General features: G+C 47.4%; 1 protein-coding gene across 2 annotated transcripts in view; it reads right to left on the reverse strand.

The window, feature by feature from the left end:
- Positions 1-16,595, reverse strand: part of LRP1 (LDL receptor related protein 1) — a 1,298,976-nt gene that overhangs the window by 694,079 nt on the left and 588,302 nt on the right. For both annotated transcript variants that reach the window (XM_085654639.1, XM_085654638.1), the window contains exon 39: positions 15,980-16,131. In XM_085654639.1, coding sequence (XP_085510765.1) covers positions 15,980-16,131 — 152 coding nt within the window. The remainder of the gene's footprint in view (positions 1-15,979; positions 16,132-16,595) is intronic.

Here is a 16,595-nt window from a genome sequence, read left to right on the forward strand (position 1 = left end):
AGCCCTTTCTGCAACAGTCTGAGGTTGCGAGAAAATTACTGGTAATTCTACAGATTGGTTTAGGTGAAAAGGGGAAATGACTTTAGGTAGGAATTTTGGGTTGGTACGGAGAACAACCTTGTTCTGGTGCATTTGAAGAAAAGGTTCTTGTATGGTAAGTGCTTGTATCTCACTGACCCTTCTAAGGGAAGTGATGGCTACAAGGAAAGCTGTTTTCCATGTGAGGAATTGCAGTTCGCATTTATGCAAAGGTTCGAAGGGAACCCCCATTAGCCTTGTGAGAACGATATTTAAGTTGCACACAGGTGAGGGTGGTACTCTGGGGGGAATTATTCTTTTGAGGCCTTCCATGAAGGCTTTAATGGCGGGTACTTTAAAAAGTGATAGGTGCTGCCTGTTTTGTAGGTAAGCTGCAATTGCTGCAAGGTGTAGCCGAATGGAGGTATAGGCTAGATTACACCTTTGTAGGTGGAGTAAGTAGCATATGATGTGTTGTATAGACACGTCTAGAGGATTGATTGTGTTGTTATGGCAATAAACAACAAATCTTTTCCACTTGGCAGCGTAGCAGGCTCTAGTGGTAGGGCGTCTAGCTTCTCCGATGACGTTCATACAGTCAGGGGGAAGGTTTAGGTATCCGAATTCCAGGGTTTCAGGAGCCAGATCGCAAGGTTGAGCTGAGCTGAGTCCGGGTGCCTGATCTCTCCATGGTTCTGGGTTAGGAGGCATGGTGAGAGGTGTAGCTTTTGGTGTGGTACTACCGAGAGTTCCAGCAGCGTGGTGTACCACGGTTGTCTGGCCCATGTTGGAGCTACTAGGATCAGTGTGAGGGAATGCTGTTGTAGCTTTCGCACCACTAATGGAAATAGTGGGAGAGGTGGAAAAGCGTACGCAAATTTGCCTGACCAGTTCATCCATATTGCATTTCCTTTGGATAATGGGTGTGGGTATCTGGCGGCGAAGCTTGGGCATTTGTTGTTTTCGTGGGTGGCGAAGAGGTCTATCTGTGGATGCCCCCACATTTGAAAGAACGGGTCAAGAACCTGCGGGTGAAGTTCCCACTCGTGGATCTGTTGCGTGTGTTTTGGACTCCTGGGGCATGTTGGGCTAGGAGAAAGATTTTGTGTGGGATTGCCCATCTCCATATGCTCTGTGCTAATTGAGAGCTGTGGAGAGTGTGTGCCGCCTTGTTTTTGAATATAATACATGGCCGTCATGTTGTCTGTGCGAATGAGGAGTGCCTTGCCTGAAATCCGTGGTTGAAAGGATTTTAGGGCTAGAAAGATTGCTAGTAACTCCAGATGGTTGATATGGAGTAACTTTTGTTAGACGTCCATGTGCCCTGCACTGTGAGATGTAATAGGTGAGCTCACCAGCCGGAGAGCGATGCGTCCGTTGTTAGTATTATCTGGGGAACCGGGTCCAGGAACGGTCGACCTTTGGAAAGGTTTGTGGTGTTCCACCACTGCAGAGAGCGATGGGTACGACCGTCTACCAACACCAGATCTGTCAGTTGCCCCTGGGCCTGGTTCCATTGGCGGGCTAAGTACTCTTGGAGTGGACGCATCTGGAGTCTTGCGTGAGGCACTATGAAAATGCAAGAGGCCATCATCCCTATCAGTTGCATAAACACTCTTGCTGGAAGGGAGTGTTGAAGTACGAATTTTTGTCGCAAAGCCTGAATGCTTGCAATCCTGGCCGGATTGGGGTAGGCTATTGCTTTTGAGGTGTCTATGGTGGCACCGAGGTATTGTTTTATGTGGGATGGTGTTAGCTGGGACTTTTGGTGGTTCGCCGTGAAGCCTAGTTGGTGAAGTAGTTGGATTGTGGTGGCGGTGTGGTGTACACATTGGTTGTATGAAGTGGCTTTTATCAACCAGTCGTCCAAGTATGGGAAGACGTGAATGTGCTGTCTTCTGAGGTGTGCCGCCACCACCGCTAGGCACTTGGTGATTACCCGTGGTGCTGTTGTGACTCCGAATGGGAGCACCTTGAACTGGTAGTGTTGTCCGTCCACTACAAATCTGAGGTACTTTCTGTGAGCATGGTGTACTGGAATGTGGAAGTATGCGTCTTTCAAGTCCAGTGTGGTGAGGAAGTCGTTCTGGGAGAGGAGCGGAAGTACCTGCTGAAGCGTTACCATGTGAAAATGGTCTGAGTGTATGTATGTGTTTAGGGATCGGAGATCTAGAATAGGTCGTAGAGTCTCGTCCCTTTTTGGTATTAGAAAATATAGGGAGTAGACACCTAAATTTTGTTGATTGACGGGAACGTGTTCTATTGCCTGTTTTTGTAGGAGGGAGATTACCTCCTGCTTTAGTAATGTGGAATGTTCTTGTGACATTGGGCCTTGCCTGGGTGGAATGTTTGGGGGGTAGATGTTAATTCCAGGCAGTACCCTGACCGAACAATTTGGGTCACCCATTTGTCTGAGGTGATGGTCTCCCAGACATGAAGGAAATTTTGAAGTCTGCCCCCGACCGGAGTGGGATGGTCTGGAGGGAGCGGCGGGAAGTCATTGGGTAGGCGGTGTGGCAGAGCGGGCGGTATTTGTTTTGCCTTTGCCTTTATTATTGTTGCCCCCATAGCCGCCTCTTTGATAACCCCTTGTGAAGGTGGACTGAGTGGGGGATTTGTAGGAAGTGGACGCGTTATCTGAGGGGTAGCCTCTAGATCAGGGTTCTTCAATCTGTGGGGCGCGCCCCCCTGGGGGGGCATGGCACCATCTCGGGGGGGGGGGCGCGCACTCCACCATAAAACCTCACTTTCATTGTTGTCTACTCCTACGTCGCAGGTACGTTTGCTTCCTGCATTTCTTCTTCATTTTTAAATGGGGCTTTTCCATTGGAGCACAGCATCCAAAGAGCACACAGGGACGTCACCACTAACGTTCCACCAATGAGTGGGACAGCATCGTCGATGGCATGAACATTATACATTGTCAACAGGTAAGTAAAAAGGGCTTTTTTACAAGAATGTTACCGTTATTTACAGCCTTTGAGCATACATTTAATGTAGCCCATTTCCTCGAAGTTCGTTGGGTTTGGAGGGGGAAACTATGGAGCACGACGTGCATACTCTTATAATTTAATGATAATTTTTAATTTTTGTCTCCTTTCTACGAAAAGCAGTGCAAGTTCAGTTAACATTAAAGAGCAGAATGCTGCCATCTAGTGTTTTCCAAAATAATGACTGACTCATACCTTTATCATGCTCCTAGGCAGCCCGAGTTTTAAGAATTGTGCTTTCTAGGAATGAGGGAGATGTTATTTGCGACTTGGGCTATTTGAATTTTACCGATGGTCTGTCAATTACATTACAGAAACAGCAAAACTATTGTATAAAAAAAGGACACCACTACAGCAGTGTGAATAGCGCTGGTGCAAATACCGCCATTGTTATTTGCAATAGCAAGAACTTCTAACATGGGCAGCAACATAACTGCCACCTGCACCAGTGACTGTGAAGACTTTGAAAGTGTTGAAAATAGAATGGAGGAACTTTGAAAGTGTTTCAAATGACTGTTCCAGAAACATGGAAGCCTCAAAAACTACAGCCTGCGGGCAACAGGAACTTATGCCTCGCAGAGTTAGAATTTTAGTGGAAGAGTAGCGTGCCTCCGAAAATACTTGTCTAACAGAGTGAGGTCTGGGACAGTGAGAATACTGCACTCTGCATTCTTTGCACCCCTGCATTCATGATCTAAGCAATTTCGGGCCTAAGATTAAAGTGTAATACAATGAGCTTGCAAACGGATGTAATGCATGTTCCTCCACCAAGGTGTTACACCCCCCCCCCCCACAACACCCAGCTGACACGGTTATTCGGATAGGAGAGGATCAGTGACCTATCATTGTAGGAAACCTCAAGTAAGGAGGAAAATGGAAACTTGTGGCATCCGAGCAACACAGGAGTACATTTGTACCCAAGTAACATATTGAATGCATCTGGTCAGGGCACAAGTCCTAAAAAAAGAAGTGGGGGGACTAACCTTGTTAGGCAGTACAAGAGTGACATAACGGCACGCGACATCACACATGGCATCACAGGAATTGGTATCATATAAAGTGGCATCACAAGCCACGACTTTACAGGAAGTGGCATCACAAGAAGTGACATTAGATCTAAAGTCCTTACATATATGTTTAGCAGGTCTATCATGTGTACGTTTTAGCGCATTGCGAGGATAATAGCACAACGAGCTATGGAAGATGATATGTGACTTCTACTCCTTGCAATTCCTCAGTTTTATGTAACACATCCTGTACATTCATTTACAAACTTATATAATGTATTGTACATGTAATATGCGCGTGTTGATGTAAAGTACTCTGACTCCCTGCATTGGGATGAGTAGGGTGATACTGGAAAAAATAGTGGTACATAAATTATTTCAACGCCTCCTCAGGTGTAGTAAGCTCTATATAAATGCAATTTGCTGTGTGTAAATACTGGGAAAGACCAACACATCTGACATTCTTACAGTGCATGCATATCTCCTTAACATGGACTGAACAAAGTGAAAAGCTGTGTATGTGTATTCGCTTCATTTGCATCTAGGTGTGAGGCTCCTGACTGCTCCCAGCCAAGAGACTCACAATAAAGGCCCCTCAAATTCGGCCTTTATTATAGGCCCAGCAGGAGTCTTAAAAACAAAGCCCCGTCCCCACCTGCACTTTGTTGCTTGTTGCAGATGGAAAGCAGACAACGTGCAGGCGCGGCTGAAAGTGTCCCGGTGTTTGGAAATTACACTGGGAAGAGTTCAGCACATTATTCAGTGGGGCCCATATCTATGGCAGGGTGGACGGCGTTCACCCTGTGAAAATAGTGGGTGGACGCCGTCCACCCGTGTGTACCCCCACTCGTGCCCTGCTCCTGGTGTGTTTCTCATGCAGTGCATAATTCAGAGGATTCTTCTTCTTGCTTTGTGCCAGGATGTAGCCTAGAGCAGGTACCCTGCTTTCTCTGGGATAAAGCTTGCCCTTTTTCTATTGATGAGCCTTACAGCTAAGTGCTTGGTGTTTTTTTTTTTTACTGGCAATGACTGTGCCACTTTTCTATTGTCACCACCAGCATTCTGTCTCCACTCCACCACCAGCATTTAGCATCTGGGGTTGTTAATGGCATGCCATTAGATGGCATTGATCTACACGGTCATTCTACTTCAGACAGTTTTAGCACGATTTAAGATAACACGTTTTCATCATTGTCTGTATTGCTTACTATTATTTCTACCAGAGACTGTTAATATAGTATTTTCTGACTATCAGTTATGGACATGAAATCACCCTTGTAAGTAATTGGTTTTAGGATGGATGGGTTGCACGGTTAAGTTATATCTTTTTAGGTCGAACCTAGGCAGCGCATGCCTTCAACCACGCCCATCACTTTTGATTGGTTCCATTTCCTGCCGTGCATTAATCAGTGCTTGTGACAGGTACATCGGTTTTATTTGTCCCGCCTTGTGGTGGTTTTTTCCCTCCCATAGCGACTGCCCCGATTACATGTGGTCCTCCACTTATGGCAGGGTTCTTCAATATGTGGGGTGCGACACAATCTCAGGGGGGTGTGCACTCCACCCTAAAATCTCACCTTTCGGTATTAAAGACTAAGTAACATTCCAGCCTGGATGTGGAGCACAACCTGAGGATGGCAGTAGCAAAAATCCATCCCCAGATTGAGCGTCTCTGTGGCGAAAAACAGGCACACCCGTCACATTAATGTTGTAGTGTTATTATTTTTCTATGTCGTGTAAAACAAATCATCCTAGTAAAAGCAATTTGCGCACATTTTCTCTTGGAACATTCTGTTTTGAGCTGTGTAATAAGCCTCTGTCATTTAACCACACCCACTCACAAACCTGCAGTTAACTAAACACTCTTATTGTGTTGAAGATTATTTGCTGTATATGGACCGGGATAAGCAGGTGGTGGTCGAATATGTGGTGTACCAGATTCCAGACATTTCTGTCAGGTGGTGGAGGGGCCCGACATTTAAAAAACGTCAGCTGGGGGGGCTCAACCTACAAAAGTTTGAAGACCTCTGCTCTAGATGTACTCCGAAAGGAAGAGCGGCGAAAAGAGCGCCTAGGAGGGTGTGACTGTAGGGCTCCCATGGACTTCGCCGTATCCGTGATCATCTTCTTCATTTTGTCGAGGGCCTCATCTAGCTTTGGGCCGAATAGGTGTTCCTGGTCAAAGGGGTGATTAAGGATGGAGGCTTGTACCTCTGGTTTAAATCCGGATATTCTTAGCCAAGCATGGCGACGGAGGAGGATGCTAGTATTAATGGCCCTGGAGGCTGTGTCTGCTGCATCTAAGGCACAGCGTATGGAGGTGTTAGTAATAGTCTTACCCTCTTGAATTAATTCATTGGCCATAGTTTTATATTTTTCAGGGAGGTGGTGCATTATGTTTTCTAATTCATCATAATGTGCCCCATCATATCTGGCCAATAGCGCTTGGGTGTTGTTGATACGCCATATATTGGCTGCCTGTGACGCAGTGCGCTTTCCTGATGCGTCCAGTAGCTTTCACTCTTTGTCAGGTGGTGGTGCTTCGCCTGACACCTGAGAATTTGTTCTTTTTCGTGCGGTGGAAACCACTAGGGAATCTAGTGGCGCTGGCCCTTTGATGTAGGAGGGATCTGTGGGGGCAGCTTTGAATTTTTTGTCTATGCGCGGGTTAATGACCCTGGCCCTAACTGGGTCTTTAAAAACCTCTGGCGCATGCTTTACCACCCCCTTAAGCATAGGTAATATGAAGGTAGACCTATGTGTGGTATCAATGTGTCGAGGAGGAAATCCTCCTCCACGGGGTCAGTGTGCAAGTCTACCCCGTGATAGTGTGCCGCCCTTTGTAGTAGGTGGTGGAACCCTAATGAGTCTTCCGGTGGAGATGGCCTGGAAGGGTAAAGGTCATCTTGTGGGACGTCGGGGATATCTGGGTTATTGTAGTCGTCCCATGGGTCTGGGGATCCTGTAGGGGTGGGGTCTTGGGGCACATCCCCTATATCGTGATATGGGTCCCCCTGATCATCATCGTCTGGAGACTGGGTCGGAGAGCGATGAGGTGGGGGTGGAGAGGGCGGAGGGGGGTGAGGTGGAGAGGGTGGAGGAGGTGGAGGAGGTGGGGAAGGTATTCTGAAAGAAGAGGTAGCAGAGTCCTTCCTCTTTGGAGGTGGATGCGGAGCTGGTTTGTCCAAATGTCTCTTTTTGGAAGAGAGTGCCAAATGTCCAGTTTTTGGATCCTTGGTGAGAGTCTTTTGCAAGGGATCCGGTGTAAATAGCTCCTGTGAAAGTGTTTGGTCCGTCGGCGTCGAAGACGTCGGGCCGATGTCTTTATAGGCTTTTCCGTGCTAGTGTGCTTAGCACCGGATTTGGGAACCTCCGATTTCTTGGTCGGCGCCGAGATGGACTTCGGCTTGGAAGTGTCGGTGCCAAGGGCCTTATGGGGTTTGCTCGGTACCGAGGATGGCGTCGGTACGGAAGAGCTGGGTTTCGACCCCGAAGGCTTCGGTGTGGAGCTCGGTGTCGAGGTAGAGGTCGGTTTCTTTTTCGGTGCCGAAGTGTGTTTCTCGCCACCGCTGGTAGGCTGGCCCGAGCCGCCAGAAGGCTTGCTTGGCTTTTTCACCGGGCCCGAAGCTGTGGTGTGTGAAGCAGTATCTCTGGTCTTGCTTAGGCCCGGAGGCGAAGGCGTGACCGAAGCCTTTTTGGGTGTTGGCGCCGGTGTGGGGGGGGGGGGGGGGGGATGGGGGTAATAGTACTCACGACCCTCTGCGCCGGAGTGATGTCTTCCACATCGGATTCGTCGGCCTCGGAAGCACTGACGAGGTAGTCTTCGGTGTGCTGCTGCCCCGGATCTTCGATGTCCTCTCCGAAGATATCGACTGGAACGGAGGTCGAGGAGTGTGCCATGTTCCTTCTGGCTCTTCGGTCTCGAATAGTCTTTTTCGATCGGAAAGACTTACAGGCCGGACAGTCTCCAGCCTCATGTTCAGGGGAGAGGCAGAGGTTGCATACCTCATGAAGATCGGTGTGGGGAAATTTGGACCTACATCGAGGGCACTTCTTGAACGGAGTTCTTTCCATCAGCCGGGACCGGAGCTTGGGTAGGCCCGAAGGCTGCCGTAGACGACTGGAACCAAAGGTTTGTCGATGAGAAGGTGCGTTGATTGAGGAGATCGCGTTCAAAACAATACCGCGTATTGGGTTGAGGATTCCACGTCGATCGTCGAACTGGAAACTGTTCGGAACTGGAGCGCGAAGATTACATCCGAGCCCGATGGCGGAAAAAAACAATCTGAGGATGGAGCCGAAGCCCATGCGCAATACGATCCAAAGGAGGAGTCACCGACCTCGTGACTTCCAAAGACTTTCCAAGAGGAAAAACAAACTGCAAACATCCGGGCCCAACACCAGATGGCGATCTATGCAAAAGTGTGTAATCTGCAGCTCATATGCCTCGAACATAAGCAATTAAGATGGCAATGTGCCAGGCACCAGACAAGTACTACCACGTGACATCAATTGAGGACACCCGGGCGCCTCACACTCAGAACCTAACAAGATGGCGAAGGCATTCGCTGAGTACTATGCTTTACGATATGAACAAACCCCGGGCTGCCCAACGGAAGAGATCGTTGCATATCTCTCTGGCCTCCAACTACTGAGGATGTGGGCAAAATAACGCCTCACTCTCGAAAACTCTCTCACAGCCAAGGAAATAGCAGAGGCAGTCTCTCTCAAGGTTGAAGGCCCCAAGGGTCTCAGCACAGAGTTCTTTCGCTGCCAACACCACATTCTCACCCAACTCCTGCTAAATGTATATGCAGAGGCAGAAGAAACAGGACATCTCCCCCACGCCTTAGAGGAATCACTGATGGTCCTGATTCACAAGGTGTACCCCCATTTATGTTCATCATACATGCCCATATCATTAATCCGTTGCAGGCGCGTAGCTAGGGGGGGGGCGGTGGGGGCGGACCGCCCCAGGCGGCACTATTTTTAGGGCGGCCGCTCAGCACTGGTGGCCCGTTGCGGCTGCGGCGGCCTTTATAATTTATTTAGGGACAGATTTGACTGTCACTAAATAAATTATAAAGTCCGCCGCGGCCGCAACGGCGCGCGCGGCCGGCGGCCCAGTTAAAAAGTTAAACTTGTCTTCAAGCAGCGCGGTGAGCGCGCTGCGCACTGCACGCACCTGACCAGCAGACCTACTTGTTTGTGGTGCGCCAGTGCGTCAGCGCCTGCTGCAGTGCTGCCTTGCCATTATGACGTCGGTCGGTTCCGGTTCGGCAAGACTAGAGCCAGGACTTCGTATTGGTCACCCAGCCTGCTCCAGGGCCTCGCGATGAGAACGTTACGTAGTGGTGACGCGTCACGCGCTTCACCACTACGCACTCGTGAGGACCCAATTCTGTGCTGCACAGGTCGGAGTCGGACTGTCGGAGAAAATAAGTTTGTTTATTCCTATTCCCCTTTCCTAACCCCTGCAGTGCTTATCGCATCAGGCTGTGACACAGAGTTCGACTAGTAGGTAAGAGAATGTGTTACTATTTTTTTTCTTTTAAAAATATGTGCAGGCCCAGCAGGACACATACTTCTGTGCACGTCATTTAAACAGTTTTTATCCTTCTCATGGCCGATGCAGGACACAATATGACAACGCAATTCAGAATGCCCAGATAACGCTAGTGATTAATGATCCTGCTGGAGAGCAATCGTTTGTCTGTTGGTAGTTTTTAAGTGCAGATGAACTGTATTTTATGTGGATAGCTCAGTGGGTTACTGCCTTTGTCACAGAGATCCTTGTGTTACTTGCTGTTCAGAAGTTACAATCCTAACATAGGACAGTGACCAATGAACTGTCATCAAAGCGCTGCATACAAACATGAATGGTATCGTTTTTTTTGTTTTGTGATATAGTTAGAGCTTCCTCAGTCTTTCATCATTCTAATGTTGCTAAAATGAGTATGTTTGAGCAGAGATACATTTTTATCAGTAAAGCTGATCCCCATGGAATACTCTTTTAAATCCTAAGGTTGTGTTTCCCCAGACCAAATCCTCTCAAAATATACTGCCCACCAGTATGGATGACATGTGATTCCTACACCTTGTAATCCTCATTGGCTTATGTGACATTCCCTGTAGACTGATTTACATACTTGTATGATTGATTGTCTCTGTATAATGTGTTTGTGGTGTAAAGTGCTGACACACTACACTACACTGATATGAGTAGCGCTAAACAACAAATGCATATGAGAGAGGGGCTACGGAGCGATGAGGGGCACTGGTGGAGGGTGGCAGTGAGGGAATCTGAGGAGGAGGTAGTTGGAGGGGCTGTGGAGCGATGAGGGGCACTGGTGGAGGGTGACTGCAGGGCTCGAGTCGGGGTACCAGGCGGGTGGACGGTGTCCCCTCACTTATTTTAACGGGAGCTCGATTACTGGAGCAAATGGAGCCACACATTTACTCTTTGGCCTCTCTGGGGCGAGATTGGAGCTCATTCAGAACGCTGCTCACGCGCTGGCTTCTCTGATGCAATGGCATCTAAGGGGTGAGTGAGGGGAGGCAATGAGTCTGATGGTGCAAGCCACTTTTGTGACATTACTTCCTGTTGTGACGTCAGCGTCCCCATACTTCTTTTTTTAGGACTTGTGCCCTGGGTGACAGTGAGGGAATCCGAGGAAGAGGTCATGGTGTGGAGGGGGAGCTAGGGTGAGATGAGGAGCACTGGTGGAGGGTGGTAGTGAGGGAGTCTGAGGAGGAGGTCATGAGGGGGAGAGGCTGCAGAGAGATAAGGGGCACTGGTGGATGGTGGCAGTGAGGGAGTCCAAGGAGGAGGTCATGAGGGGGAGGGGCTATGGGGAGATGAGGGGCACTTGTGGCGTGAGGCAGTGAGGGAATCTGAGGAGGAGGTCACTAGGGGGGCCATGGAGGGACGAGGGGCACTGTTGGAAGGTGGTAGTAAAGGTATTTACAGAGAAAGAGGTTATTAGTGTGGCGCCAAAAAAGACTTTCGCATCAGCGCTAAAGCCGGCCCTGTCATGGCCTTTCTGTTTTTGTTTATTTAATTAGCAGTCGGGTCATAAGGGCTACTGTGGAACATGCTTTAAAGTGCTGCTAATTATATTTACTGCTATATTCAATTTTTTAAGTTTTAAGGTGATTTTACTAATGTTTTTACCGGGAAAAAGCAAAGTGGAGCCCGATAGTGCCTGATATGGGGCTGGGGCCCAAGGTCAGCTGTGAGAAAAGGTGCACTGGAGAGAGGAGTAGTGGATAATCAAGCCTGTAAGGAAGAGCGTTGCCGAGTCCGGGGTCAGCTGGAGGTAGTAATGAAGAGGGATCCTCCATGAAGGCTCAAACAGATGGAGCCTGAGTAGTATCACTTGCCTGATACTCCCACCTCAAAAAAATCCTCTTCCCATCAAAGGAACATTACATGGAAAAAGCACTTTTTGTGAGTGATAATATTTAGAAAGAGATTTGGAAAAGAGTGAGTTTTACTGGTCCTTATAAGGCTAAGAAGAGATAAAGGAGGGCTCTGAAGCAGGCCTGCCCAGACATATATGCGACAAATCGAGCCCGCAGTGGCCCACCCAAATGCACCCTTGGCCCACCCAAATAAAAATTCCTGGAGCCGGGCCTGATGTGTGGCAAAAATATTTGTGCATGTTTGTTGTGTGGCATTGCTCTGTGGTGGTGACTGTTTTTAAGCTGCCTCATCTGGAGGCATCCGACTGGGCCTCGATGGGTTTATCCTGCTGGCTACGATGCATGCTAGTATTTTACAATGAACATTTATGTGCGATGGGGATAGTGATATGTATGGTTAGGGTTGAATGGCCACACAGTGTTAAAGATCCTCAACCCTTTACGTTCAAAGAATGGGTGAGCACAGCTCTAAACGGTTTGAAGCTGAAAGGCTCTCCACAGAGAAGAGGCATGGGGCTTCAGAAAGCATTCCATAAGCGATCAATGACTGGGTGTATAATAATGTTAACAGACAAATCTTGTGGTTCCAGCATCTGAGCAGTACTTCCAAAATTAAGACCCATTACACACATTAAAATCCCACTCCACATTGAGGAAGAATGTAACAGCTTGGACCCAGGGGCTTAGTTGATCCTCGACCATTTACATTCAAACAATGGATGTCTGGAGCTGACAGCATGGCACTCCACAGAGCAGCCCTGCCCTGGCACTGCCTCCCAGCCCGTGTCTCTCTCGGCAGTGGCTCCCTTCCTGTGCCCTGGGTAGACTTGGGGGTAAGTTACAGGCTCAGCCCACAGGACAGGCGGCTCTCAGCTTCCCACCATTGGCTGCACTTCCAGCCCATTAGGAAAATGAAGACCCCTCTCCGGTTGCCCGAGCGGCTAATGCCGTTTTCTGGAAACCCTCCTCATTCTCTTTATCACTCCCTGGCCTCTCTCCCTCACACTGGCCCTCCTCATTCTCTTCCTGTCTCGCCTGTTGGTCGCCCCCCTAAGTATGTGCATCTACAGTCCCTCTACCAATTTGCCTGCCTCTACTCCTTCATTACCTCCCGCTGCTCTCTGACACAAGCCTGACCATGTTATTGCACGTTCTTTTTTCTTCCTGCATCGCGTCCTCTTCCATGAGGTTCCCTCCCTGTCCGGAGTGTGTCTTGCTGTGCATAGCCCTCCCAGGTTCTTTTGTGTCCTCCGTCCCCAGACATGAACCAACCCCTGCCATAGAGACCCTGGCTCTGGCTGCCACCACTGTGGAGTGCTGCTGGAGGCTGAGTGAGGTAAGAGCTAAACGTTTTCAGAGGGGATATTTAGTGAGTGGCAGCATAGCTGCCAAGGTTTCAGATGTGTGACATTTTCTCATAACTTCAGTGTAATTATGATTGACATTTCAACGATTATGAGCATAGCTCCCAAGGTTTCAAATTGCTATGTGTGACATTTTCATAATTCAATTGTAGTTGTGAGTGACATTTCAACGACTATGAGTGACACTTCTTTGCGAGCAAAACTCAAGCAATGAAGACGAGGGAAACAGATATATATATATATATATATATATATATCAGTAATTACACCCATTTGAGCAATGAGAAACTCTATGAAGACTAAAACTGGTACAAATGTCTGCGGCGGCGGACTCATAATTGCAATAAAATTATGAAAATATCACACCCAGCAATCTGGAAGCTTGGCAGCTATGCACTTTGAGGCTGCTCTTTACCAACTGACGTTGGAACTACTCAAAACAACAATGTACAGTAGAACTCTTCTTACTGTGTATCATCTGTGACTTGTCCATGCACATCAAGGGTTGAATCTCTTTGGCAGTACCCCCATATAAGTCATGTAGATTGCACAATTTTCTTCTCTAATGTATAATTCAGATGTAGCTTACTCAAATTATTTTAACTTATGTTGGTAATAGATTTTAATGGGCACATATAACAGGGGGGCACAGTAGTATAGCACAATACAGCCCATCCCATAATCTCCATGATTATCTCATGTACATCCAGGGTTCGATTCCCTGGCTTTACATCCCTTAATTTTCAGTTTGATTGTTATTGTCTTCTTTAATTTAGCCATAATGTATGTGTGGTATTAGTTTGGCAATATATTTAAATAGACACACCTAACAGCATCTCATGTAAGTTTAGCATAATGCAGCCTACCTGGTATGCTCAAGACTCACCTATGTACATCTACTTCCTTTAATCTAGATGTATTTCACTTACATTTTAGCAGCTGACAATCACACTTAACATGCTTGATGTCGTCTTTGTCTTGTATCTATTTATTTGCCCTGCACATTTCTTTATTTCGAAACATTGACCATTCTTGGCCGACATCACTGTGGTTTAATATTTCTGGTTTCTTCTGAATATTCAAGGAGTGCCGCAGCGCCGGAACAGTTTGTCCCGGGTCTTGGATAGAGTTGAACAAGTTCCCATGGCCCCCACAACTGTGTTTAAGGATTGTGATCATAATGTGTCGCCCCTCCCTGTATTTTAGCTTTGGGACCCCAGGCAGGCTGTGCACCATGTGTGTGCTGAGGCTGCTGTGAAGGAGAGATGCACTATTACAAGCTGGTTTTGGGTACCAAGAGCACACGTCTTTTCATTCCCAGGGAGTTGGTTGCTGCTGCTTGGAAGTAATGACAGGGAGCGACCCCTGGATGTTGCCTTTGGGCCACCAGAGTGGGCTTTGTATCTGGTCTGTGTTGGCAAGGTGGAGCTGACTGACCCCTTTATGCTGCGTTTAGTTTTAAGGGCACACAGTGAGTCATTCCCTGTGAATAATTAATTTGCTGTTTTTGAAAGATAAAGAATCACAGGCTTCGACACTTAAGTTGGTTTTGGGTCCCCAGAGCACATCACGTTCGTGCAGGTCCCCACTGCTTTAATGGTGGGACCATGATGTATGGTCATTTAATGTCAGCTGTAGATGAAGGTTACATGAACAGTGTATTGTGTGTGCATGTTTGCATTGTGTTGAGGGGATTACCAGGTAATTGTTCACGCAGCTCTCTGATGGATGTCATATGAGGTTTTTCTGAGTCCCCAGATAGATCATGCAGTCTGTGTGTTCTCTTTTGTACTGCCAGTCACCGGTGTATTCAACTGTGTAGCCTTGGACCGTGTCATGTATGTGCCTGTAACTTGCATGATCAAGGTAACTATTCGAGGCGATATTACGTTTTTTTCGGACCTCTTTGAAGTGCATGCCCTCCCGCCGGGGGGGGGGGGGGGGGGGGGGGGGGGGGGGGGGGGGCAATCTGAGGGATAGCCCCGGGCGCCACAAGCTCTAGCTACGCCACTGATCCGTTGTAAAGCGTTGGTCAAGTGCTGCAAGTCTACCTACAACGGTGGCTTGGAAACAGCCGATCTGTTCTCATACTAAAGGGCCTTTCACCTGCTTGGACACTGTTGAGACTGGGCCTAGTGATAGCCAAAAGGGACATAGCTCGTCTCCAACCTTGGGTAACTTGGGGGCTGAAATGGACCTCTGCTGTGTGAAGGAAAAGCCTTGTGTGCGAGGCCTGGAGATGCCCAAAGAAACACGTACGGGTCTGGGAATCATGAAAGCTGCTATGAGTGTGGGCATGGCTACCTACCACTGCACAAGACTCACCCAAAGAGCCATGTAACTGCTGAAGCTCAGTATCATCAGAAGGGAGCAAATTCGACTACGATTGGGTGTTGAACGAATATGTACTACTATGCTCTTTATTACAAGTGATGTTTTTGTCATACAAGAAAAAGCAATAAAAAGATTACTTAAATAAAAGATGACATCCTGTTGCATCTTCAGTCTATCAAAAGGTCTACCTGTTGCACCATCAGTATAACCTAATGCAAACATATAAATGAGACAAACTACATGGCCTTGATGGACCTATCCAACCAACATCAAATCATTAACAACACAAAAGATGAAGGGAGCTGACTGAAAAAACACACTGTTCTTGTTGTGCTTTTTTGAAGACTAGATGCTAAGAGGTCACAGACAGGAAAGCAGTTTGTAACCAGAGCTAGAAAATCATGCTCCAATCACTTCTTAATCCAGCTTCAAATAGCTAGCACCGTATTCACTTCATCATTGGGTTGTTCACAATGGCTTGTGCTTTAAGGGCAATTCCACAGGATGTAAAGCAAGCAATGAAATAGCAGGCATATTGCCTGTCTGTTCCCAGTTCTCTGGTTATTCACCAGCAACACAACAGTGATCCCAGAAGGTGGGCAAGCTTGTTTTGTTAGACCTTACTTTGCATTCAGGGACGGTCAGGTTAAATGTGTACCACACAAATGCCTAAGATTAAACAGTATTCAAGGGAAAAGCTTTGAAAATATTGAGGGTTTACAAGAAATTTGTAGAGAAACAAGGATATGAAGTCAAGCTCTGCATGAATTTAAATACTCATTTTTTAACTAACAAAAGTTTTACAGCAACACCGAAGCATCAGCCAGGTGATAATGTGTACCTGTCACTCCAGTAAATATAGTCTTCAAAGACCGACACTGAGAACATATCCATGTTGTTATTGTTCAGAACCACCTCTCGGTTCTCTCCGGTCTCCAGATCTATCCGCTCGATCTTGTCTGTCCGCGCGTCACACCAGTATAACTTTCCCGCCTGCAATCGGTTAACACAATAAAGAAAATGGGAAAAACTGTGGAACAGCAAAATGAGCACTAACTGTGGAACTGATAAAAAAGGCAGCCAGGTCTATTTAAATAACAGATCTTCAATATACTCTAATGCTTTGTACTGGTGGGCTCAGCCAGCTTTGACTGCAGCATGGTCACAGCCATGGTGGGAGAGTGGTGAGAGAGTGAACGTGTGTGTTTGTGGTGTGATGTGTATCAAAAGAATCATCGCACATTACAAATGTATCTGTTAAACTACTAGCCTTTGGATTCAGAGGTTGTGTTCGCGGGCGTTCACCTTTTGAACACTATTTAACTGTGGTCAAAAGGTTGCTTCAGTCGGTAAGCAGCAAATCCTAGGGTCTATGAATCACTGCCTGCAGGACAGGAAACAGTTTCTTTAGACAGCAGCACCCAAAACTTTAACAAAAACTGCAAAACTTGCACGTA

This window comes from Triturus cristatus, chromosome 4_1 (genome assembly GCF_964204655.1).
Source record: "Triturus cristatus chromosome 4_1, aTriCri1.1, whole genome shotgun sequence".
NCBI lineage: Eukaryota > Metazoa > Chordata > Amphibia > Caudata > Salamandridae > Triturus > Triturus cristatus.